General features: G+C 39.4%; 1 protein-coding gene across 6 annotated transcripts; it reads right to left on the bottom strand.

The window, feature by feature from the left end:
• On the bottom strand, window positions 1-26,919 carry KLHL15 (kelch like family member 15). Of its 6 annotated transcripts, XM_086766987.1 has the most exons (6): window positions 23,920-24,044; window positions 23,554-23,667; window positions 23,104-23,264; window positions 16,915-17,106; window positions 14,636-15,347; window positions 1-5,907 (listed from the first exon to the last, which is right to left on the bottom strand). In XM_086766987.1, the coding sequence occupies exons 5-6, from the start codon at window positions 15,338-15,340 to the stop codon at window positions 4,798-4,800; spliced, it is 1,815 nt and encodes a 604-aa protein (XP_086623113.1). In that variant the 5' UTR covers window positions 15,341-15,347; window positions 16,915-17,106; window positions 23,104-23,264; window positions 23,554-23,667; window positions 23,920-24,044; the 3' UTR covers window positions 1-4,797. The 6 variants fall into 6 exon arrangements, with proteins under 6 accessions (XP_086623113.1, XP_086623104.1, XP_086623122.1 ...); XM_086766978.1 differs by lacking the exon at window positions 16,915-17,106; XM_086766996.1 differs by lacking the exon at window positions 23,104-23,264.
• Between the last annotated feature and the right edge of the window lie 366 nt (window positions 26,920-27,285).

Here is a 27,285-nt window from a genome sequence, read left to right as displayed (position 1 = left end):
TAGTCATTAGTATTCATTTTAAGCAGCTTCAGGTTGTTCTACAAACATTAAAGTCTCAAAATGTTAGCTACAGGACATCGGCAAGCTTTGTTTTAAATAGATTACTCATGCTTTCCAGTTATATTCTTTCCCACTCTCCTTCAAGTGAGCCCTGCCACATGTGATGGACCATGCTTATTCAAGTAACTTCACCAGGAATATTTTTATTAACGGAAGGAGAGAAAAATAGAAGTTTTCTTTGATGCGTCCAACCCTATAAACACTTAAGACAGGTTTAATAATATTTGCACATGTATGTTCTTTTTTAAGTACCTTACAGTTTTCTGTTTTCTTTATATTGGACTGTTCATATATGTGAAGCACACACTTGAAGCGTTAGAAGAATCAGGGGCCCAATTCACCAGTTTTTAATTATTTTTTTTTTAAGGAAAAAAATAGATTTAAAAGGCAAAATACCTCTACAAATGCAACTATATGACTTTGTCATATAAATGCTGACAGAAGCTTGAAGTTTGTTTTTAAAGAGTCATTAGCATCTCCCCATAATACTTACCCTCCTTTTGCAAAAGAATGGACATAATGAGCTAAGCAATGTTTTTCTTTTTAAACTGATTTGAATTTGTACCTGCTGAATTTTATCCTTTGCTTCCTGAGTGCAAAGTGAAGCTTCACCCCTGATGCAAGCAGTTATCATATGATCAGCATGAAAAAACACAGCACTTGGGTTCATAACGCAGGAGGTCCTCAAGAAAAAAAAGCCTGCAAATCTCAGAAACCAGAGAAATATCGAAGTCACAAACCCTTTGCGCTAGTTACAACAGGACTGCTCTCATACAGCAGAAAGTAGGGCATCACACTTTTCACAAGAAAGTAACATAAAAGCAGGTGGCCAGGTAGCTCATGCGCTGCCACTAGCCCCTCTTGCTAGCAGCTGCTTTCTGAAATAGCAGAGCCTTTGTAAAACGAACAACTGCCATCCTCCAGCTGAATCAATGGGAAAAAAAAAAAGTCGGTTTTTTTTTTTTTTTTTTTTTTTGCCATCTAATATCTCCCACTGTGGAGCTACTAACAATATTTTGTGGGGAAAAAAAAAAAAGCTATTTTTTCCTTATGCAGTACTTTCAAAAGGTTCCGTGTCCCCTAGAAACAGATATAGCAGCATGCAGAATGGGAACTGGCAGTGTCCAACCCCTTTACAGGAGTACTACGCTTTTTGTCCATTCTGGCTCATTTGAAAACAAAATTTCCTCCTGAAGCTAGTTGCTAAATTAAGACATGAAGGTGATATATTTTTGCTATAAATGTGAAAAAAAAAAAAACAAAAAAAACAACCCAACCCTGTAGACTGTAACTCACTATGCCCACCTTTTAAGAAAAGGCAAGTACACTTGCTGTTGAAAATCAGGTCGTGTCAAATTTTAAAGATGTGCGTGAGATCAGAGTTGCTGGTATTTCATTATGGGTGGGGTGGGAACAGAAGAAACAATCCCCCCAAACTTACTAATCAAAGACTGTAACTTACCTTTTCCTTGACAAATGAGAGGCATTGAAATGTTTTTAAAATAAATATTAATCTCATCATAATGCTCAAAATTTGATAGTAATAGGTAATTCTTATTAGCCAGTTTAGTTTTGTTTTTATTTAAACACTATATTACCTGGAGCTAAATAATAAAAGCAAACACAAACAGAAACTTTCAACTAAAAAAAAAAAAAAAGAAAATATCCCTCTGATATATAAAGTAACAAAAATAACTGCCTCAGAAGTTCCACTGCAATGGAAAAGAGACTGTAAGCTAATTTTATATTTCATATTTGAAACAATAAAAAGCATGGTAGAAATGTAAATTAACAAAACATTCTCACATACCCCCACACGTTCTAAACCCAAGCAAATTCCAATCATTCCTAATGCTCAAAAGGTTACAGCCAGCTTCTCAACGGAGACACAACTTCAGAGAACTCGAAACCAACAGTTCAAATCAGAACTTCACTCAATAATTACTATGACAATTCCGAACAAGATCTTTCGGAACTGGGCACCTGAAGATAAACATGAACTTAAAAGCAGAGCACCTAAAAATGATTTGGCTCTTCATGTTTCAAGTGTCAATACTCACCAACGACTTCAGTGGCAGTCGCTTAGCACACACAACTTCAGAAGGTGCTTTAAATGCAGACTCAAAAATGTAACTCGAGACACTCCCATCCTTAACATTATTTTTAATTACGTCTTGCCCATGTCTCTTTACTACACCTGAATCATGGAAGACCAGATATCCAGAACCACGTCCATTTCCCAGACTGGCCCTAGATAAAAGTGAAGTACTCCGTACTATGCGTAACATGCCCATGAAAGCCTACTCAAGAAGGGTTAGTTTTTGCTGCCCCATAAACTTACTGAGAAACAAGCTGGTGACAAAAATAATAAAAGCAAATTAAAAGATTTGTTTGTTTCTGGTGCCTCAATATTCTATGAACTATATAGAGCAGAACCTTTTTACTTGCACAAAGCCAGCACCTACTGGAGTCAGTTTATCTCTGCACCCACACAGGGTACTGTACATACAAGTCTCACAGTGAAACTGAGGTTTTAGTGTAAGCCACGCCAGCTTTAAATTAAGATATTAAGAAAGTAAATTAGATTTATAATTCAGTAAACTGGATTTTGATTAAAAATTACTTAAATTTAAATGCAAACTAGTCTGCATCAGAAGTCTGAATATCACCAGTCACTACTGGTGTAAGTAACATCACTACGGCTATGATGGCATACATTCTCTCTTTCTGTTAAAACATATGGGAAAAAATGAATAAATCAGTTCTAATTTAAAAAAAAAAAAAAAACAAAACAAAACCAAACAAAAACCTGCCTACTTGCCATACAGCACCAAACCCTCATATTTCAATTCAGAACATAATTATTACAAAAATATCAAAATACAAGTATGAGGAGTTTTACATGTTGTTTTAAATTCTATCAATTATTTCAAACTTAGTTTAGGCAAGCAGATGTTATTTGTAACATAGGAAATTTAGGGTGATTTTGGTCCAAGTGCATTCTTTTGAACTCCCTGAGTACTGTACATTCCTTTTCTACAGTGATTTCTGACTGGAAAAATGTTGAATAAACTGGTTTTGCATTGCTGCATATAAAGTAAAGTCTATTGCTTAAACTGAAACACAGCAGCATAAGATTTTACAAAATACGCAGGTGCATGTTTCAGCATTTTGTCCCTACACATCTGAACTAAGTGTGAGCCTTTGACTTCTCCAGTCTTCTCATTTAGATTCTAGAAATGGCTAATTTCACATCATTAAAGAAAATCAGAACGTAATTACTGTTACCTGTTACTTTTTGGCAGATAATTCTTACCAATCTACTGTCAGTAATATCTGCAAGTTAACACGACAGAGTTACTCAAAGCCCTTCTGGACCACACATCTCAATTCAGGCACTCCGAGGTCAGTAACTGTAGTTGTGTAGGGTTTTTTGTAAAAGAAACAAATGGTACTAACCATTCAACCACCTAACTCCACATTTTCAAAACACAGTAGTTCATAGCAGTTGACAATTAAAATAGTAATAAAAAAAAAGATTACACCGCTTCAATACGAGTACAAACAAAATACCGGTACTGAAGCAAGAGTACAAGCAAAGTACTGAGAATAAACTATAGTTTATCCAGTTCCGAAAGTAACTGTGGGTCAAAGCAGTGCTGAGCATTTGCTTATTGACATTTTCCATTTTATTTTATGAAAAAAAGAAGACTGGGCAGCACATTCAACAATAAAAGAAACTCAGGTCAGATGCGTTTACTTTCTGAAAAAGAATTTATAAAATAACAAATTATCAACAATTCATTATGTAGCATTGATATAAAGTTACTGAATCAATCAGTATATACTGAAGATAAGATCCTTTGAAACCAAATGAGGCCTCCAGTTACTTAAGAACTTTGAAATACTTAGCTCATTAAAGGATAGTACTCTGACTTAAATTCAACAGATATGGCTGAATCTGTGCACTAGTTAAAATATAATATTGTACTGCACATAAAAAGATGTATTTATATATAGTTTTTACAGTGTATGCACGTGTGTGTGGATATATTTTTTACTCACCAACAAACACAATGAAGACAATAGAAATAGTGTTCTGAATATAAAAATGTTTTTGTTTTCAATTTAGTAGAAAATGTGTAATTTGCATTTTGGCAGACTTACTGGTACTACTATACAAAACCAGGAAAATGGTCATGCAAAGGGGTTGAAACTATTCTTCCACGTATACAAGGGAAAACAAAACCACCTAGCAGATTTGAGAATACTTTGCAACTAATGGAAAAAGCACCCAAAAGACAATATAAAATACAGAAATTGTTTAGCTTTGCTTTTTTTAAAACTGGTTGTACCCTAGTACAGATGGCAAGTTTTATTTTGATGCTCAATAAAAAATTAAAATAAAGTCTTTCTTCCTTCCACAAATATTTTGTTAAACTCAACTGATTTCAGAAGCATTGTAGTATAATGGCCATTAAAAAAAAAAAAGAGAAGAAAGTATTATAGACATAAAATGTTACAAAAAAAATAACCACACTCAAAAATATATTTTTCTTTCTTCTACTTACAATTGTTTGTTAAAAAAAAACCAAAGCTTTTACAATATCAGACCAACTTCGTAAGTACTCTCCCTGTACATCCTGTTTCTCTTAAGCATTTAGCAATTGTTCTTATACACAAGGTAATGTTTCTGAAGGAATTCAACTGCTCCGTATTTTTTGACAAATCATGTATTTAGCTGCAACGTCTAACATGCTCCAAAACATATTCGGGAAAGTGCAAGCTGCAGACTTGTAAACCATCCAGCTTGCAAGGCATCCTCGGATATTCATCTTCTTTCCATTTGTTTTCCTCTGGATCAAAGGTGAGAATCGAATCACTATAATGACCATTGTAACAAAGCCCTCCAAGAACCATTATCTGTTTGTCCAGAACAGCTACACCATGACCACTCCTACCAATTGGCATAGAAGCCAATATAGTCCATTGATCAGTATCTGGGTCATAAACCTCTGTGGAAGGACATCCTTGAGATTCAAAGGAGGCCCTCAGGATCACACAGACACCACCAAAGACATAAAGTTTACCATTATAAGAAATCATTTTGTGAAAGCATCTTGCGTAATTCATTTTGCATTTGTTCTCCCAGCAGTTAGTGACCACTTGAGTTCTCCTTGTTCGCTGCTCTACTGTCCCTTCTTTACTGGGATCAAACACACACACTTGCTTGGAAGTTGAAGATGATGTAATTCCACCAGTGATATACAACTTGTTACCAAGCACAGTCCCTTCATGTCCGTATTTATTCACTGGATAGGGATCCACAAATTCCCATTTATCTTCAGTTATATCATACCGTTCAGTTGAGTAAAACGTTTCATCCCTGGTTCTCCCAGCCACTGCATAAACATACCTCCCGATAACTCCAACAGCGAACTCAGAACGTGGGACAGACATGTCTGCCATTCGTAACCAAGTGTTCTGTCTCGGGTCATACCTAAACACTTTGGATGAAGCATGAAACTCACCATCTGGCCCCAGTTCTTCCCCACCTAACAGGAACACAAAGTTATTCACAATGGCAAGGCAGTCTGGTCGTAAAGGTACTTGAGGACCCTCTAACTCCCACCAGACCCTTGGTTTGTGCAAAAGAAGAATTTTACTGTTTACCATACTGTGTCCTATCATTCCTCTAAATACTGCAGTCTGGGGTTTGGCAGAACGAATTTTGTTCGATTTCATTTCCATCAAAGGCTGTTGGTGAACGCTATGAAAGTAATTCATGGCTTGGTCAACCTCATGTCGCAGCTGCCGGGAGTATCGATAAAACTCTGATGTTTTTACCTATGAATACATTTAAAAGACATTAAAATTCTGACCAAGAGAAACAATCCAGAAAACCTAAATGACTATGTGTCATTAGAAGATTCTTTTACTTCGTTTCATTCAGGCAATCTTAACAGCAATTGCATTTGTACATGGAGGGTTAAGCTAATGCACTGTTATCCAAAATCCAGAAGGCAATTTATTAATTAACAGCAGTGATTAACATTTTCAGCAGAATACTCACATGCAGAATTTAAGTCGGAATTAGGCACAACTGAAATCCCCAAGTCTAAAAATCATTATTCCTTCCCCCCAGAAAAGCCTCTGTTTATCTTTTGCTTAATCCATGAAGCATCTAAATTTAAAATGTGTTATTTTCCTGGGTTTGAAAAACATTCTGTACATCCATTCTGTGTTTGCCAAGGTCTACCCTAACCTAATTTCCACTGAACTCTCATCACCAAGCCCAAGCAGCTATTCCCAAATGCTAGGCTCTGCTCACAGGGCTATTTAATTGAGGTGGGGTGGGAAGGGAAAGTACCCAAACCCTTTCCTTCAGAACACATGATCGCACTAAGCACTTGTTGTGACGGTCACCTTATGGTTTCCCCTTTATGAGTCTCCACATGTTAACAAATGCCTTTAACACAAGAGGAAAACATCTCTACCTATAATCCTTTGGTTGTGCATTTATTTGGTAAGTTGTGGAGGTAGGTCTGAACTTCCACTTCCTTGGTGAGAGTTACAACCTCTGAATTACCACATAGCAGTGAAGTGCTCCTTCTCGATGCCATCTCAATTTGAAAAGAGCTAACTCTGCTCAGGTTTTTTTTTGGTTTTTTTTGTTTGGTTTGTTTTTTTGGTGGGTTTTTTTTTTTCGGGGGGGGGGGGGGGGCGGTGTGCAAGGAGGCAGAGATTGTAAGAATTTACCTTTGCAGGACTCCTCCTCCTATCTAAGGCAATTTAATTTCCTGAGACTGGTCCAAAGCCAACACCAAAGCACATCTCTGTCCTGAACATTTTAACAAATCTAGCTCCAGAGAGCCCTTGGGTCACCATGTGCTTCTCTTCAAAGAGGCTTCACTCTTCCTGTACAGTCTGGTCTAACACAGCATTCTGAATTACACTTCTAAAACAAATAAAAACCTGCTAGATATTGCCAAATCCACAAATCCTCTGTCAGGCCTGATCCCAAACCCTAGTTTCTTTCACATAAAACCTGAAAGCCTTTAGTTCTCGCTAGTTAGTTCTTTCTACCTTTTTCACCAGTGGTGATGAAGGAGCAAAAAGGTTTACTTAGCGCCTACAAAACACCCACAGTAAGCCCAGCTCTTCTGGGGAATGAGAGACTTATTTTCTTATTGCAAATAAAGAAGATACCATACAAACACAGGAGATCTGCTTATATGACATGTTAGAATAAACTACGTACCTTGCCTGACTGAAAAGACTGAACATAAATTCCAAAAAATATGCTGGAGAAGGGGTGGCAGGGAGAATGACAGCAGAAAAAAAAAAAGGTAAAATATAGAAAGCCTTAAAGGCAACAAAAAAAAAAGAAACAGAAAGTTAAAATAACAAAGAATCATGGATAAGTTACATTATCCTTAAAAATAAAACAGCATGACTATTTCACGCATTCCAAAACTCGAGCTATCATTTTTTGAATTAAACAAAAAGATAAATTATTTTTAGTCCACCTATATGCATTTCAAGTCTTCTTGTATGACTAAGGAAGACAACAGAATCAACATGCTCCTAAGGTGAAGCATGCCAGCAAAGCCTGGCAGAGATGGAAAATGTTTTTTCTGTCCCCCTCAACATTTACAACTCTGCCTTTAGATCTAGAAATTGAAATGCCAGCCAGAAACTGCAATTATAATAAGCCTCATATATCCTCACCATTCTACTCCTTCACAAAGCCAAAATCTCACCCCAAGAAAGCATGCAAAAGGAAATAAGGAATATCTCCAATTCTAGAAACAGAATCTCAAGACCAGGACATCAATCTATTAGTAGTTTACTATTACTTACCTTGACAAAGGAACTAATATTAAAGCAAAGCCTCAACCTCTTACCTTAAACCAGAAAAACACCAGGAAGCAAATGCAACTACCAGTTATTAACAACTCTTTCAGACTGAAGTTCATGGGAAAGCTATCTACAAGCATAATCTTGAAGAGATTAATATGAAAATATATAAGCACTAGGAATTCTTACAATATTCAAGACAAAGAACAACCACAAACCAAAATACTGGTAGACTATCTAAACTCTGGTAAGAAAAGGTAGGAGGCTTCCTAGACTTCGCTGTTGAGGAAAAATATCAGTGTTTTTAGTCTTCTGCCTTTCACCTGCACAACCTCTGCCTCTCCCAAGGCTCAAACGATGGTCTAAGACGAATGTTAGGATATGCCTATATGAAATTACAGACTGCTCACACTTGCTCGATGCAAATGAAGACAACGCAAATGTAGGTCAGTTTGCCCACTTTCACATTCGCACACTGTCTGTGTGAAATCTTCCAGAATTATCTGAAAGTCCTATTCAGCCCAAAGTAAGGACAACTCTCCAAACATCTACAGTTCTGAATAATTTTACAATACTTTTAATTACTTGTGTGTATAATCAAAAAAGAGAAGCATTAAAACTTAGGTGTTCAGGTATTAAAACACAACTGTAAGTTGTGCATATATTTTCGTTTGAGCAGATCAAAGAACATGGCCTTCAGCAAGCCTTTTGTGGGAATTGCTGTCTGACACTCAAAATACAGAAGTAGTTCAGAAGTAGGCTTCTGCCATTACCCAGAAGTAGCAAGAAGTAGTTGATCAACAAATATGTAAGTGCTTACCAACAGACAGATTTTCCTGTTAAGTTCAAATGAAGAAGCTCTAGAAGGAACATGCACCTAATTACCAACATACTAAATTCGAGAGAATGCTCATAAGTTTCTGCAAAACATCCAACACAGATGGAGATGTACACTAACTACGATGAACCTTGAAGTAAATCAAATGTGCATTCTTAAGAGTACATCATCAACTCAGAATTGATTAAAAAAAACATAAATGCTTCATAGCATTTTCCAAGTTTACAGAAAGACTATTCTGTTACCTTGCTGAAGGGTCTCAGATAAAGTTTAAGTTGGACTCCCTTACCAACCTCAGTCTTATTTTTAAAAAGGAATTTAATCCAAGCGCTACAGCTTTGCTCACGTGATTTTTTTTTTTTACATTCTTTACAATTCTTTCTCTTCAGTTTTCTGGGCAAAACGCTCTTACAGAGGTTCTCCTGGGACACAGTGCTCATGTAAGAGCTCCCTGAAGAACTTTCACGAGAACTATCTCATTGCATCACCAGTTACAGTGGTTCATGGTCGGACTTTTAGCTACATACACACAGAACAGCAAAAAACCAAAATCCAATGTGTCATTTCATACAAAAAAGAAGATGAAGAAAATAATTTAAAACATCCACCTCTCTACTCATCCCTTAGGTAGTCAATACCAAAACCACCAAGACTTCACCAAAATCAACACCATCCCTCCAGCCATAGTCAATTGCAGCTTGAATGCATTTTGTTATATTCACTTTGAATCAGTGAAAGACTCAGTAAAAACTGCTGACTTTCCAAATTAATGCAGCTATTAATAATTGACTGTTTCTCTGCTGTACTGCAATGCATGCTTTTCTAGTTGCAGCAGCCATGCAAGTTTCAGAATTTTCCATCTATATTCTATGAAAAAGTAAAGATAAAAACGTAAGCCATTAGTTTCAAATTTGAAAAGTGATCTCCACAAAAGACCAGATGTATCCCATGTTATGTTCATCATCTTTCCCCTCACTTAAAATAATTAAGCAAACTAATAAGCTGCAGAAAGAGAAATGAAATGCAAGATAAATGTTCTGTAACACAAGTTTGACTTCAGTATACACTGCCTTTTTTTTTTTTTAATACAACCATTTGCAGCTATTGCTCTATTAGTATCTTTGTTACTTGCGCTTTTGGGAAAAAGCTTTAAAAATCATAAAGAAAGGCTACTTTCGAAGTGCTCAAACTAAACATCTATTATTTGTACACCTGGTAACTAAATCTTAACATGTTATTATATGGAGTAGATATTAGCTTGGTTCCTTCTGTAGAACTCGTAAAAAACCACAGAAAAATCTGGATGACTCATGATGTGACTATCATCTCTAGCCATGTAATCAAAGAACTATTTCAAAGGTTATAAAATTGTGCTTATTTAAGTATTCTAAAACTGTGAATTCTGAATGTGTAAGTGATGCTACTCAAGCTACTAGGAACACAGAAGCTATGCTACGTCTTTTCAATGAATAATGATGGCATCTATACCAGACTTCTAGAGAGCAAATTCTTCCTTTTATTTGCAAAGAAAAAAAAAAAAAAAGAAAAAAAGATAAAAAAAAAAACTTTTTTATTAAAAAAATACTAATAGAGATTGCGTTGAATCAAAACTAAAGATCCATCAATCCTACTAACTAGGATCCTTATTATTTTCACATCTACTTATCTCTGGCCATATTCTAAGCACAGTTATAAGCTTGTTCACAAGCATTATCAAAATGTTAACATAGGTATTGGAAATTAAAATTCAGTCAAATAGAAAAAGTCACACGTATGTCTCTCAAACAACAGCAACCAATATTACTTTGCAACCAAACTTCAGTATACATAGCATTGGACAAGCTGCTGTACTTAACTGTCCCTTTTTCTAGCATGGGTCATTACTTAGTTACATCCCACGGCCAGCACGAAAACTGGTCAGCACCAATAGAAGGCTTTGAAGGGCTATTCTGCAAGCGCTACAAATAACTTGTTATCTTTCAGTCTAACCATATAAATACAAGACAACATAGCCTCTCTGCAGCAAGGACAATGCCCTCAAATTGAGCATTTTGCTGTTCCTTTTTAGAAACTGGCAAGAGAAATTATGACAATCAAGCTGAAATGTAACTCAATCTAATCTCTCAAATCAGACTAGAGTTAACAATCTATATGCCAGAATTGAGATGCTCAGCACATAAGAAATGAAGTTCATGAAGTTCAACTAGACCAAGTGGAGGTCCTGCACATGGGTCAGGGCAATCCCAGACACAAATACAGGCTGGGCAGAGAATGGATTGAGAGCAGCCCTGAGGAGAAGGACTTGGGAGTGCTGGCGGATGAGAAGCTCAACATGAGCTGGCAACATGCACTTGCAGCCCAGAAAGCCAACCGCATCCTGGGCTGCATCAAGAGGAGCATGGCCAGCAGGTCGAGGGAGGTGATTCTGCCCCTCTACTCCGCTCTCATGAAGTACTGCGCTCAGCTCTGGAGCCCCCAACATAAGAAGAACATGGACCTGTTGGAGCGGATCCAGAGGAGGGCCACGAAGATCATCAGGGGGCTGGAGCACTTTTCCTATGAGGACAGGCTGAGAGTTGGGGCTGTTCAGCCTGGAGAAGAGAAGGCTCTGGGGAGACCTTACAGCAGCCTTCCAGTACCTAAAGTGGGCCTACAGGAAAGATGGGGAGAAACTCTTTAGCAGGGCCTGCTGTGATAGAACAAGGGGTAATGGTTTTAAAATAGAGGGAGGTAGATTCAGGCTAGACATAAGGAAAAAAAAATTTACGATGAGGCTTGTAGAACACTGGAACAGGTTGCGCAGAGAGGTGGCGGATGCCCCATCCCTGGAAACATTCAAGGCCAGGTTGGACGGGGCTCTGAGCAACCTGATCTGGTTGGAGATGTCCCTGCTCCTTGCAGGGGGGCTAGACTAGACGACCTTTGAAGGTCCCTTCCAAACCAAACTATTCTATGATTCTATGATTAGTAAGTTTCCAATGTAAGCTGGGAATTTATAAATCAGCATGGGCTAGTCATAACAAACTCGACAAACAAAAAAAAAAAAAATTGATTTTAAGAACAAGAGGTTTTGAAACAACTAAGCAGTACACAGAAACTAAATGGAGCTTAAACAGCATATGGAGGGAAAGCATGACACGGTTGCCTACAGTAACACAGAGATGAACTTGATGATCTAGGAGAAATGCCCTCTAACTTATCATCAACCTTCCTCAAGACTTAAGGAGCCACAGATGCGTTGCAAATAAAGGAAAGAATAACATGGATAGCAGAACTTGTGTTTCTTCCTGCGCACTTTGCCTTTATTTTCTAACTGTTCCCCAAATCCTTACTTCATTTATCTTTCCATTTTCCCTCATACATCTACATCTTTTTTAACAGCTGAGGAACAAAAGGAGTATCTATTCATATTTCAGAAACAGTTCTTCCAGTACAGTTTACAGTAAGCAAATAGGCTGCACCTTCACTCCAAATGCATATCAGCCTCAAGGTACAAATCTAGGGTTGCTCATTAATTCCTGTTTAAAAGGACAAGCCATTCCACTCAGATTGTAAATCTCTTTTTAAAAAATGATGTAAGAAATAAAATGGCTTAAGAGGCCAAAAAAAATCCTTAGTAGACTAGTAAAGTTAAGTTATATAAGTTATTTATATAGTGCAAGAACAGGCATCTTAGAAATGTGTATTATAAAGATTACGTAAGAGTACATATGACAAGTCAGCCAGCGTATAGCAAATACAGAGTTCGCTGAACCAAAAGAATCAACCTCAGACTGTATTTGGTACATTCACGCAGGCATTTAGTATGTGCTGGCTTCAGGAAAAGGGTGAATTCTGTTTGTGGATCTCTCTCTCAAAAAAAAAAAAAAAAGCAGTTTTACCAATATTCCCCCCCTTTTACATACAGAAGAAAGGGAGATTTCCTCAGGCTACTGCCAGAACAATTAACAGACGTGCTCTTATATTTAAAAAAAAATGAAAAAGAAAAGAAAAAAAGTGTTGTCTATATTTTGATGTTAGCTCCAACTGCAGTTGTCCTTTGTCATTTGTCATGCTGGATTACTCAATGCTCTCTAGCCACAGTAAAACATAAATGCATTGCTAGCTGCAGCAATAAATGACACACTTAAGTCGTGGTTCCCTCTGCTGAGTTGTCCCACTCCAGAATCTCCACTGGCTTCTCTCTGTTCCCACATACAATTAATGGAAAGGGTATTCACAGTTAAAGCTTTTACATGTGGGTATATAAACTGGAACGCTGAAAACTACTCCTCTCCGTAAGTTGTACCTAACTGGCCATTTGGTAGCTGTCAAGATAAAACACGAGAAACACTGTTCTTTTATACCTAAATGGAATGCTGAAGACGAACATATCAGAAATTTAACTGAAGACAGCTTGACTGTTGAATTTGTATGCCAAAAATTCAGAGCTGAAGCGACTCTTTCACACAACTCTTACCCTGTCAGATTGACCTTAAGAATACTCTCTGAATCCTGCCAGTTTTCCTACTGAAGAGCTTAAATGATGTAGTAATAAATAATAAAGTATTATTAAAACAAGACACTACATAGTATCTTGCAGAGTTCAGCTCTTACTAGTTGGAAATGTTTTAACCCAATATAAACATCACATTACTGTTCCAAATTATGTTTAGGTATTATTTTGTTTATGTCTATAGGCTAATATAGGATCATAAATATTTTATGCATTATTACTTCCTCTACTCAATTCACACACACACACAAAAATTCAAAATATAAAAACTCACTTTCTCCACAGTAATTAATAGCTTTTATAATTTCAAATACAAGTAAGTGTAAGCATTACTCCTTAAATGATCCAGTAGCCCTGAAAAACACCAAGAACAATACAACCTTATCTGGATATCCACTAGATATCAAAGTAGAAATATGGGAGAAATTTATTTGTAGGAAGCCAAATAAAAACACAGGGCCTTGAATCCTATTAATTCACTGAGAGATGAAAAATACACAAGTTGAAGTTGTATCTTTTAACATGAAATTAACATTGTTAAAACAAACCAGCACAGTTTAAGTAATTCCTAACCTGAATACCCTTACCGTCACTAGCCTGCGAGACAGCTGCTTACAAAGTTTTGTAATTCTCTACTGTTGACAAATACTCAGGAACTAGAAAACAACATTTTTGTCTATTCTTCAACAGAACAATAGAAAAAGCAAGTTCTCTTTTAACCTCTTTATATACAATGATCAGTCGAATTTTAGATCACCTGTTACAAACACTCCTCTGATATTTAAAGTAAAACATTACACTTCACACCGTCAATAACTTTTGATTGTATTACGCGTCTCTTATGTAAAACCAAATGTATGTGTAACTTTGCAGGATCAGGGCTTGCTTCCAACTGCTGTGTAGCAGCACAAGTGCTGAAGATACTACAACAACAACAAAAACACCCTGCAGATTTAACAGCAGATGCTACTTTTCATTTGTAATTAAAAAAAAAACTGTACTTAAAACATGTAAAATCTACAGTCACTCTGTTTTGATTATATTGGTAACAATTATCATGACATATACCCTACATGCTGTATGCAGCTATAAAATCTCTGGAAAGCAAGCAGCAACTTGTGGAAAGAGTAAGAACAACTGAAACAAAACTTGATACAAGTCCTTTCCATATGAAGTCACTTAAAAAAATGTATTGTAAACCTACCTGTTCTCCAGCCACTGTACATACTATTGTCTAATAATCAGATTACAACACTTTTAGATGTTTGTCCTCTACAGGTTTATTATGTTCCTCCTAATAGGTTTGGGAATCTTACCTATTTAATGGCATACTGCCCTAGCTAAATTATGAACCCTATCTATTGCTTTTCAAATGCACCAACCTTCTCAAAAACACTGGATGGTGTCATCAAACAAAACCTGATGTTCTGAATGATGGTGTCCGTATGCCTCCAGCGTCTTCTATCATGGCGCAGCCAGGCCTGAACAGCTTCATACAGCTCTATCTCTGGAAATCTGCTCAGATGATCATTATCCAAGTAAGACATGAGCTTCTCAAAGCTCAGATACGAAAGGAAGTCAGGTCTGGACATGAGTGGCACAAAATTCTCTAGCAGAAAGGTGTCCAATTTTTCCCTAACTCCTTCGATGTTTACACCAAAATCATCCAGAAGTCTCATAATTTCTGCACAGTTTTCTAAGCAGATTTTAGCTAAGAGAAAAGAGCAACAAAATTTTACCACCTCTATAAGTTGGACATACATGGCAGCCTGAAGGATTTCATGAACAGTGTTCATACTCAGTTCAATAGTTCCATAGTACATGAATTGGAGGACATGACTGAAGCCTGTAGCTGTCAGACCTTTCAAATGGATTTTGTCCTGATCGCGTTCTCGCATATCAGCTGTGAACATAATCCTGAAGTAATCACTCTGGGTGGCAAGTAGTGCTTTATGGGCCTGAAATTGGTGGTCTTCAATGACAAGTGTGACATCAAGAAGCAATCCCTCCTCATACAGTGCCCTGAATCCAGCAGAGACACTGGTGTCATGGATGGAGGAGCTAAACCCTTCCACGTCCCCTGCCATGAATCACCTGGGGGGAAGAAAACATAAATAAATAAAAATAAAAATAAATTGTTATTTCTAATAACATATCACAAGCTCTTCCTGACCAGATAAATCCTAAGATTTTTTTTTATTCAGACTTAAAAGTCTTCACCATCCTTTTTGTTTTCTCTTCAGATGAAAAATCAACTTAAGAAACAACTTAAAACACAAATTTTAAATATTTCTCCCCTCAAAATATTCTCATTTACAAAAAAAGGATAATGAACAAGAATAACTATGCGAAACTACCAAAGGGATTCCTCACTCCAAGCTCCTTCGTGGTCAGATAATGAATATGTAATGCTAAAAAAACTGCCATGGTTTTCTTCCTCCTCCCTCCCCCACCCCCGCCCCCCCCAGTCTTTCTAAATAATTTACCTCAGGGGAGCAATAAAACACCCACTCTTGAATATCAAAGGTTTCAGAAAGGAAGCCGAACTTCCTTAACTTCGGATACAAGCTCCAGGAGATGTGTACAAGGTATAACTGAAAAGGTTTTCGTCTCTTTAAAAACATATGTCAATTTACTCAAAAGTTTTTTTCTAGGAAATCGAACTTATTCAGAGATATTATTTTAGTGTGTGTGTCTGACTTCTCCTGTAACAATATAATCCCTTTTAGCTTACTATAGGGATTAATTAGGTGATGAGATTTATAAAGTATAATATAGTAAGGCAATGGGAAGCGCCGATAAAATTAGGTCACAATAAATAATATTCTGTATACTGAGTTTAGTGAAGCTTAATTGCTTATTAAGCATTTGAACATTTGCAGATGCATAGTGTTACTTACGTGCAAGCTATAGTCAAACTGTAAATAAGCCAAAAATAAATTAAAGACTAGCAGGATCCTACCCTGTTAAAGTTAAGGAAGATAAAGATTCAATAAAAATCCATATTAAAAACTATTCAAAATCCAGGAATTTCTCACGATCTTGCTCAGCTTCCTTCAGTTTAGGTAGGGTGAAGTTGCATGAGGCAGCTTGAACCAATCTAACAATTCATCACTAGTCAAAAAGCAATGGCACACTCCACTCTCCCTTTCTGTCATTCTGGGGTCTGAGTTCCTGCTGCCTACCTTGAGCCACTTCTGAGGCTCCTGGGACTGCTCTAGAAAGCCAATTCACCTGACAGAAGACTAAAACAAGCCAAGGGGGACGCAACACACACAACACCACACCCCAGCCTCAAAACCAGAGAGCTCCCTGCTTATCAGTGAGCTGACTTCTGGCTTGACACTGCAGCAGATACGGCACAAGAACCAACCTGATGCAGAGGGTAGGACACCACCCATGAGCAGGAACAGGGAAGAAGAGTAACATCTTCCCCTTTTGGCTTTGATCAGCTACTAGAATTGGTTCAACCGTTTTTTTGTTTCACTTTATCCCACCTTAAATTACACTGCAACATTCACTCAGTTATTTGTGCATTTAACTCTGAATTTCCTGTAACAATTAAAGTTAGTAATGTTTTGGTACTGGTAATCTACATGAAAAGATAAATAACACCAACATCAACATATCTAAAAACGTGCTAATTGTCAAGGGTATAGACCTCTACAGTGGAAGATGGACCCAGAAGTGACTCTAGGTTGGTCAAGGTTTCACAACATCAGAAAGCAGTTTTCATGTTACTCTCACTTCCTCAAGCACCACATCCTGACTGCTGCCATTTTAACTGGAATGTATTTTATTAGACTCCATCAACAGATAATCATCTCCTCTCCTTAATTCATCAGCACACATGCTGGAAAACAAAACTGGAGATACTCTTTGTCTATACAAAATTAAAATGGTGAGTGGGTGTTTGTAGCCACACCCCATGGAATTAGCACTGCTCCCATGCTGTTGAAGCCTGCTGACAGGTTCTGTGCACAATAAAGTTAATGCTCGAAGTGTCATGAAAATTAAGGCCTTATGACAAAATTCAAATTCCTGAAAGTAAGAGCAGCAGCAAGAGAACAAAGCTGACAACCCAATCGCTTTCTCACCAACTTCCATAGCACGCTGCCCTCAATGTCACTGAAGACAGAGAAAATGCAAACTACTCTCGAGCTTCATATTGTGAGTCCTTTATTCCTGAACACAACACATGCCTACCAGAAAGAAAAATTACCATTAAATACTTGTCTTTGTTGTTGCTAATTTTTACACAAAAGCAGACAAGGACAGAATTACTTTATTAACTCTTAACACCTCAAAAAGAAGCAACAAACCTGATGAGGAAGCATAAAGTCTGACAGGATTTTGCTTTCTGAGTGGATTTGATATAAAATGAAAAGGTAAAAACCAATATTAGGTTTTTTTCTTTCACTACAGCACTTGTAACTCCTCCCCCTCACCGCCCCCAGTTCTCTGATGTTTAATAATAGTTGAGCTGATACTTCAGTCTTTTCTGTTTAAGAGATGTAATGGTCACTTGCCTTTAAATGGGCTACAGTTTTCATAAAATATATAGCAATTTTAAACAACTATCTCCAATTTTGTTTGTAATTGGCCAAGAAGTTCAAAGGTTACTAGGCTGCTCAAACAGTATAACTGTGTAAGTTACATTTCTTTAGAAAACCAACTAAGACATATGGCTCAGCTTCAGTTCCAAGATCAATGGAAAAGACAGGACAAGACAGTTGGAATTTGCAATTGTGAGACATTAACAATAACACAACAATATATTCAGGGAAAAAAAAAAAAGTAAAAAATTAAGCTACATTCCCCAGGTGACTGAAGCAACATATATTAACCTGAAAACAAAGGACTCTCCCATCACACAGGCTCATGCAGACAGCAATCTCACAGAATAGATTTCTTCAAAACAGAACATACATCACTGCATACGTGAACAACATAGAAGAACCATATCAGTAAGCTCCAAACACACACTAAGGTCTTTCTCCTCAACTTGATAATTACATTATAGGTACTCTGCAAACAAAAGAAAAGAAAGTAACTTTTACATAGAACAGCTTTAAAAGGCCTCTTTCACTACCTCAAATAAGTAAAAGAAAAGTTGGCAAGTGAAGATAAGCAGAGACAAACGGTCAAGGGTAAATGGTCCAAACCCAATCCCAAAATATTTTTCCTCCCAAGCATCAGACAGTATTTAATGGATTATTTAAGTAGAGACAAAAGCAGTAAGACTTCTCCATAACACCATCTAAAGAAGCTTCAAAATTCTATGAGTAAACATCAAAAGACTACTTGTCTTCCTGCATTAAATAAAAGGAGTAAATACCTTTTTTTTTGGCATAAAGCCATACACAGCATCAGCAGATGTATTTTCCTTTGCGACACAAAAATGTATCGGCCAGTGCAAATACACAAGAGGGTTAAAATAGCACAAAGACTGGGAAAATAGATAGTTAAATGCATATTATGATCAACTGGTAAAAATCTTCGTTTCTATAGCTAATATCCGCAGCCAAAAGCAAACAGCAATGTCGTAGTTCAAATACCAAAAAAGCAGTACAAAATACGCTCAAATGAAGTGATTTTTCTGAAGTATAGCTATGCCATTCCTCCCACACGGAGACTTGCAATCTTAGATGTAATTCTATGCACTATTCAAATGCTGCAGCTTATTTCCCAGAGGACAATAACATAACATTTTTTTTTTCAAATTTTCAATAAAAATGCAAAATTCAGAGTTAGATTTTCTCCACCGATGCAAATGACAATAGCACACTTAATCCTAAGGAAGACATGTGGCCTACAGGGGTCTATAAGAAAACGGGAACAAAAAATTCCAACGTATAAACAATAAAGGGGGAAAAAAAAAAATCTAAGTTGACGTTCTGCATTGTTCTGCGCATACTAGAGCTGATCAGCATAACGCAGCACAGGAAGTACAGATTCTCTGCTGAAAAGCCAAAAGAGAAATACGCTTAAGCTTATTAGCTTTTCCTGATATTTCTTCCTCTCTTAGCACATAACGCATTTCAGAGTCTACTCTGCTGTGACTGTAAAAGCACTTACTTGGAACAATGACTTCTCATCTCTATTCCACAGTCGTAATGACAGTCTGAAAACCCTGTTCCAGACTGCTTTTTCTTGCCAAACAAGGAAAACCTTCTCTCCTCAGGGTGTCTGAGGCTCTTAGTCACAAGTAGAAATGCAGTCTAAACGCACAGGCTATAGAGAAGGAAGTTACAGAATATCCACTCTTGGCTCATGCCCTGCTTGATTTCAAAACCTATTCAAAAGCAGTATGTTCTGAAAAAGTGTCCTTTAGGTAAGTGTGTTTATTTAATATAAACTTTGTAGGGATAGAAATCATTGTTCTAGGAAAATATTGACCATACCAATTCTAGCACACCAGCTGAAAGGCAGAGTTCTGCTCTTCTTTACTGCTGTTTCTTAACTCATTCGAGATGCTGAGACAGAACTAGCAGGTTCCTTTGTTTACAATTTTGAAATTCTTGTTCTTTCTACCCATCTCATAGAAATTCTAAAAAAGTACCTATATGAACACAGTTGAACAACAAATTTTCACATAACAAAACACTGTATCTACGACTTACAAAAAAAGATATTTCACCAGACAAACAGAATCATACTTTGGTTACACAAAGTACTAAAATAGAGCTTAAGGTCCAATAATCTGTTCGATCTATCCCATTCCTTTCATTCATCAAACACATGCATTTAAATGCAAATTTTAAAGCCATTACATATGCTTTATTTAGTGAGATGCATAGCAAAGACTGCTTTGAGCAGAATTCTCTGCCCCTAATTTTGTTAAAAGAAACTTTCATGCACAAACAGGACATTTCACCATAGCCAAATGTTACACACGTCTTAAAATATAATACACATAGGCATTTGCACATACAAGCAGAACATTCACAACTGCACATATTCATCACTAAAACATGGCCTTTGAATGCAGTATACTGCAATGAGTGAGAATTCAATGCGTGCATAAATATACATTTACCTAGTATAAATAAGTTATACCCCAAAGGGCCTGTTGTGATAGGACAAGGGGTAACGGTTTTAAAACAGAGGGAGGAAGATTCAGATTAGATATTAGGAAAATTTGTTTTATGCTGAGGGTGGTGGAACACTGGAACAGGTTGCCCAGAGAGGTGGTGGATGCCCCATCCCTGGAAACATTCAAGGCCAGGTTGGATGGGGCTCTGAGCAACCTGATCTGGTTGGAGATGTCCCTGCTCCTTGCAGTGGTTGGACTAGACAACCTTTAAAGGTCCCTTCCAATCCAAACCACTCTGTGATTCTATGGTCTTGTCTGAACCACTAACAGCAACAGAAGGAATAACGCAGAAGTGAGAGAGATCAGTAACCAGTGGATATAAAAACTCTATGTTGCTTCAACAACTGCAAGTGTAGGAAACAAAGAAACACATCAAGTTTGTACGTGCTTTACCTGAAATCCTCTGTAATTAATATGCTACGTTTGGGAAACAATTTATCTTAAACATACCAGTAGGTTCACGCTAAAGACTTCATGCAATGCATGGTGAGAATTCTGAAAACACTGGATTACTTTAGAAATGAGAAGTTAGGAGCTTACCAATCACTGCTAGTCAGAGGAAACAGACTGCCAGAGCTCTAGAAATGAAAACTTGAGTACTCCTGAAAACTGTCCACACTGCACGAAGAATTTGTTAGGGGCATGCATCTGACCATGACAGCTCCTCTTAAAATCCCTAACCATGTTGCTCTCTCTGAGTGATGTGTCACAGTTCATTTTATAACACATCGGTTGTCTACGAGATCATTACGGTTATGCTAGAAGCATTATCAGAACTAGTTGTAATCAAACATACCAAAACTCAGTACGGATTGCGTCTTGGCTCAGTATGGTTATACATCATTCTGGAAGTATGCTAGAAGCCTGCTGAGTAGTCTTTAGCTTTCTTCATAGAGGACACTACTAGGAGAGAGTGTTTTGTCCAGTTTTCCTTCTGAGAAACCTCTAGCTCAAGCAGACGTGTTGGTGTTCTCATACGCACGTATTCATAATGGATAGGTTTCTCAGCTCACATTACTCAGTTCTTAAAAACTTACACCATAACACAACCTGGTCTTTCTGCACAGAAGAATTCAAATGTTGCAAGCACACAGACACACAAAAGATCAGAATAATTTTGTTTTAAAATACTGAAGAGTACGGTTTTCACATATGTTCAATTTAGATGAATACTAATCGATTGTATGTCAGAAACTTCACATTTTACAACACTAGCCACCGCAGAACAAAATACACTCCCCAGTTCAGCCCTTAAATCAAGCTTTATGATGACTATCACAAAGATTCTGATGAAAGTACATGCTTAACAAGCATTTTAAGACTGCCAGACATATGCACCATAGCTGTAGTTATTTGACCAGTTTAACTTCACCTAACTAAATCCAAACTCAGCTTCTGCCTCATGAATTAGCATCAATGAGATATACATTAGTTCCTTATGTATATTCCACTATGTGGATGACGTAACTGCACTTCACAGACATTAATATAATTCAAACCATTTGGCTAAAAGATCATTGCATCACTACACCTGTACAAAAAAACATGCTCCCGAACATAGAGCAAGCTCAGCTCAATGCTCTTTCAGTTGCATTTACTGATACCAGAACAGGTGCCCAGTGTAAAATATTTTCAATATATCCTAAGACGGAGACTTGCCTTTAACTAGAAAAACTTGTATCATTAATACTTAACAGTTAAATGATGGTAGTGTTGAAAATTACAGATTTGCCACTGCTCTCAAAGTGGACTGGATTGCTCTGTCCTGAGTGACAACATTCCTTTTATATATATATATACACACACACACACTTATAGCTTCTTTAACGACTAATTTTTCCAAATGTAAGAAAAAAATTATTAATAAAGAGTTTTTTTTCTCATTGTGAAAATATTGATAAAGAAAATCATAGTGTATTTTATACAGAAAAGTAGCAAGTTAAGTATTTCTTAGTAGTAAAAATCTAATCCTACTTTTTTTTGAGTCGTCACATAAATTTTTAGCATAATAAAAAGGTAATGAGCTACAACTAGCATTTAAACTATATTAGTAAAAATAATTTTAATCAAAATTAAGATAGCCAAACTACTCCTTACAATTGTCTTTTTGTAGTTATTTGTATATTTATTGCTAACTTAGTTAATACTTCTAGCATCTTCTGACAAAACGAGATTAATGAGATTGTGCCTTTCGTTCAAGACACACTGCTTTTGACCCCACTGCCAAACATCAACCTCATTTGTCAGAAAGACAGAAATCTCAAGCATATTAAATTTCGACCAATTTTCCCCCAAATTGGCAGCTAGAAAAATGAAAAACATCCAGTGTCTCCAGTGTGAGTTCAACAGTTATCTGCTCTGCTTTGCTTACTGAAAGACAAATCAACACGTGTAGATCCAAACCAGCCACAGGGTATAATTATGGAAAGTGAAAGGAGATGAGTGACAGTGGGAGAGTTTATAGGACATGTGGTAGAAATTAAACACGTTGGCTAGGTGTTGGAAGAAAGACAGAAAGGATGTTGGCACATGGCGGTACGTTGAGGGGGGTCTCACTGTGAACTAGGGCAATGTGGTGGAAGAGCTAGGTTATAATTTTAGGGACAAATACACACAACAAAGAAATCAACAGGAAGCCTGACTTCAGTAGTTCTGCCCTTTTATCCAGTTACAGCTTTATGCTTCTAAAGAAGAAGAAGAAAAAAAAAAAAAAAACAAGAACTTGAAACTTTTAACTGACATTTAAGTATTTACCAAACAACTTAAAGCTCCACTACCAGTCCTGGGCAGCAGTTTGCTTGTTCAGCTCACTTTTTTCTCCCCCAACGTCGTTGATCGGGAAATGGCCATTTTCGGGGTAGGAACTCGGATGACCTACTTCAGCTTGTCTGCTTGACATGCTTGGCACCACTCCGCTGTACGGAAAAGCTCAAGGGCCGAGCTCGCCAATGCACAGGGCAAGCAGGCCAAGACTTAGAGACGCGGCGCCCGCCTCGGGGCCGCAGCCGCCCCACGACCGCCCGCCCCCAAGGCTTTCACGGCGCCCGCCCGCCCGGCACGGCTCGGCAAAGCCATGCCCGCCGCCCCCGCCTGCCTCGGCCGGGGGAGGAGGGTCCCTGAAAGCCAGAAGGGGGCCTTGGCCGCCCTCGGTGGGGCGGGCTACGGCGGGAGGGCCCAGGAGATACCGGCGGCGGCTTCACCTACCTCTCGGCAGCGGCGGCGCTGAAGACGCGGCACCTCCCGCTGGACCGGCGGAGAGCGGGCCCTCTGTGTAACATACAGCCGGGGGCGGCGGTGGCGGAGGGACGCGCCGGGGGGCTGAAGAGAGGGGCAATGGCTGAGGCAAAGCCGGGAGGAGGAGGCGGAGGAGGCGGAGGAGGAAGGGGGGATCCTGGGCTCCCTCCTCCCCGCGATCCGCGCTCAGGGGGAGGTGGGGAGCCGCCCCCCACCGCGCCGCCCCGCGCCGCCCGGGCACCGGTGTTCCCGGCCCTGCCTGCCCTAGCCTGGCCTGGCCTCGCCCCCGGGGTCCCTGCCGCTCCCGTCCGCCCCCCGCCGCTCACACTTGTTTACCTTCTGCGCTGCTTAGCGCGGCCGCAGGCGCCATCTTCCCCCGCGACAGGCACCCCGCGCCGGCCGTCACTTCCGCCGCCACCTGCGGGCCCGGCGGGGGGGACGCGCCCGGGGCGACAAACCGCCACCGCCGCGCCCCCGCCTCGGGGCGGCCCGGCCCGGCCCCGATCGCCACCCCCCGCCCTGTCCCACCGGCACCTCCCTGTCCCTCGCAGGGTCAGCCGCACGCCGGGCCGGCCCCGGCCCCACACTCGGAGCCGCGGGGAGACCGGGCAGGGCTCAGGGAGAGGAGCCCCTTACCGGAGCCCAGCGGAGGCCGCGCATGGCTGTGGCCTGGGAAAGCGGCACCAACAAGCGTCATCTGTCGAGGACAAAAATCCGCAAGTGTCCGCTTTCGGCGGCTCAAGGGCACGTTGTTCTCTTGCACCACTCAGCCTCCAGGCCAGGTCCTGCTGCAGACCGCAGCCCCTTCCCTCAAGGCTTCTGCAGCTCCCGCTTTTCTCTGGCAGCAGCCCCGCGGGGGTACTGAGCTGAAACCCACCCCGGCCATGGCCACCCCTGCTCGGGTCTTGCTGAACTCCTCCTGACACCTGGCCGGCCGCAGGTGCTGCGGGCTGATCCCAGCTCCCTCCTCGCCACCCAGCACGGGAAAACAGGTCACCAGAGCCCAACGGGTCAGGACCGCCGGCCACGGGCACTCGGCGCAGCTGCCCTCCAGCGAGAAACGGCACGCAGCTCACCGGGAACGGCAGCCCAGCGTGGGATGAACAGGGCTTTGCCGCAGCACAAACATCGCCTCTTTGCTTTCTCTATCTTGCCTTTGCCTGGCAAACTCCGACTTTATTCTAAGATGTGAACTAAACTACGTGGACTTTTGGTTTGCCACTGCCACTCTCAAACCATTCGCTACCTGCTACGTACCTCCCCGTCACCTTCTATGTCACTCACTGCTTCAAATAGCAGGCCACACGCTGCCATCCTCTCCCTGTTTACTGCCATTCTCATCTCCTTTGCTGCCTATTTTCAGTCTCTCATTACCACCCCCACCCCATTCTTGATTTATAAAACAAAAGCGTACCTCCTCCATAGCTGCCACCCCCAAGTGGAATGTCTTTCCCACCTTTCACAGCTTCGCACAATGAACCAGCTATTCCATGCACTGCTTCACAAAAGACTTCCCACTGCTATTCCCACTCTGCCCTCCTACTGCTCCCTCACGGCCGGCTTATTCCACGCTACAACCAACCTGCTGCCACTCACTCCTTCATCCCAGCGGCCTAACCTTTCTCCACTCAGCAAATTTCACACTACTCCACCTCGTCCGCTCGTTCATGCAGTAAATTGGCCCCATCTCCCCAGCCGCTGTTTGAAAACCTGTTACTTGCGTGCTCATGGTGAAGCAACCAACCTTTAAGTACCGGCTCTGCCAAGACAGCTACCGTTCCTGCCACCCAAGTCTCACAGGGAAAACATTCTCTCCCTTATTCATAGGATAAGTCTTCTGCTGCACCAAGCACGCACCCACTCACATCTCATGCTTCGGCAAGGAAAAACTGGAGTAGGGAGCAAGTTTCTCATACACAGAAGGGATACAACCAAAACTTCATGCATCCTTCTGCCCTCTCTGGACTTTTGGCCTTCAGAAGTCAGCGAGGGTGGGAAAAGCTAGCAGGACTGTTTTGCTTTTACCTGACCGTCATTTTGCCGTTTGCAGTTTGTGGCAAGCTGAGGCATAAGATGATCTTCAGGTCTCTCCTATACACTGCCACAGAAGATGACCTCAAACCTAGCCAACAAAAAAAGAAAAAGCCCAAGAGCTTTGACACATTGACTCTCAACATTTAAAAGCACAACACCCCACCCCATATCCCTCTTCTTCACACTGGGCAATTTGCCTCTATAAAAAAAAAAACAAAATATGTTGATAACGCCTCAATTCTTATCTCCTAAATAAAAATGTGAGACTGATGAATTTTGGCCCTCAGCAATGACCAGTATTATCAACTTTACCTTAGTTAATTTTAATTTACACAGAGATTTGAGCTGACCCCTTCGATTCAGGCACCTGCAAAGTCAGTTAATAAGTAGTTCCCACTGGCTTCAATAAGACTGTTGCAATTAATAAAATTCTAGACATACGTTTTTGAGTTATATTAATATACTATTTACCGTTTCAGTAATTTTAATTTATACGTATATGCATAATATACTTGACAACTCCTAGAAATGTTTTTACCTACTTTAATTAGACACTTGCAGTCTTCAGACTTTTCTGTTTTTTCTTCATACTACAAATATTCCCAAGTACAGTCAACCAACGTAACAAGACTGTCCCAGAATATGGAAGATGTATAATCTCACTGTTAAAGCAGCAGCAACAGCTCGTGTATTTTTTTTTTCCAGATTCTTGACAGGGTTCTTGGCAAGGATTACATCCTTTCTAAAGGCTGCTGCAAATGTGACAAAAACTGTTTCCATAATTTTGCATTGCACTGCATTAATGAATAATTTAAATGTCTAAGTAACCACAGAGTCTAGTATTTTCAGTTCATTTTCATAATGGTGATTACACATGCCCGGACGTCGAGGCAACTACAACCAAGTATTGCATCATGTTCCCACACCACTCTGTGTACCTCAGTCATAAGCATCCACTATTTTTCCCAGAAGTGAGATATTTTATATAGAATTGAAAACACCCTGTGGCCTGATAAAAGATTAGATATGAAAATCTATTTTCCAGACCAAGGTGCAAAATTATTGGGTTGCAAGACAAAATAGATTGTGTCACTGGCAACACCATTATACATACTGTAAGGTTTCTTGCCAAATTTTCATATTCGTTTCTCCAAAACAAGAATGCTGGCAATATATTTGTTCTGGGTGTATCCAGCAGAACTCACTTCTGACTCTTGTATCAGGAAAGAATGGAAATAATACTATTTGCAAAAGTGGGAGGTTACAAGCATTGTTAAACCAGGCATACCAGCTTCGTACAGATTTCCATCATCGCATTTCAATCACATGGTACTCTGCTCCAAACCTGTTTTTTTGACCCAAGCAGTTAGCCAGGCAAAATCTGAGAACCACCACATTTTCCAGCTGGCAATGCTACTGTTGATGAATGTGCATGTATTTGACACATTTGGTTACTTACGCTGAAACCTGTTTCTCTGATTACAGAAGAAATCCTACTAATAGCAATATCCTCTATGCCTTTAAGAATTTTCCATGAAGGAGAAGTCAATTCAATTTCTCACTTGACAGGGTTGTGAATTTGGCCTTTAGCCTCTGTTGAACCTCTAAGCTGTTTCTCATCAGTGGATCAGGGATTTTAATTTCATTTTTAAAGCATTTATGTCATAT

The sequence above is a fragment of the Chlamydotis macqueenii genome, chromosome 1 (genome assembly GCF_036417535.1).
Source record: "Chlamydotis macqueenii isolate bChlMac1 chromosome 1, bChlMac1.mat, whole genome shotgun sequence".
NCBI classification, from domain to species: domain Eukaryota; kingdom Metazoa; phylum Chordata; class Aves; order Otidiformes; family Otididae; genus Chlamydotis; species Chlamydotis macqueenii.
Note: the sequence above shows the minus strand (reverse complement) of the source record. Positions and strands in the feature narration are given on the sequence as shown.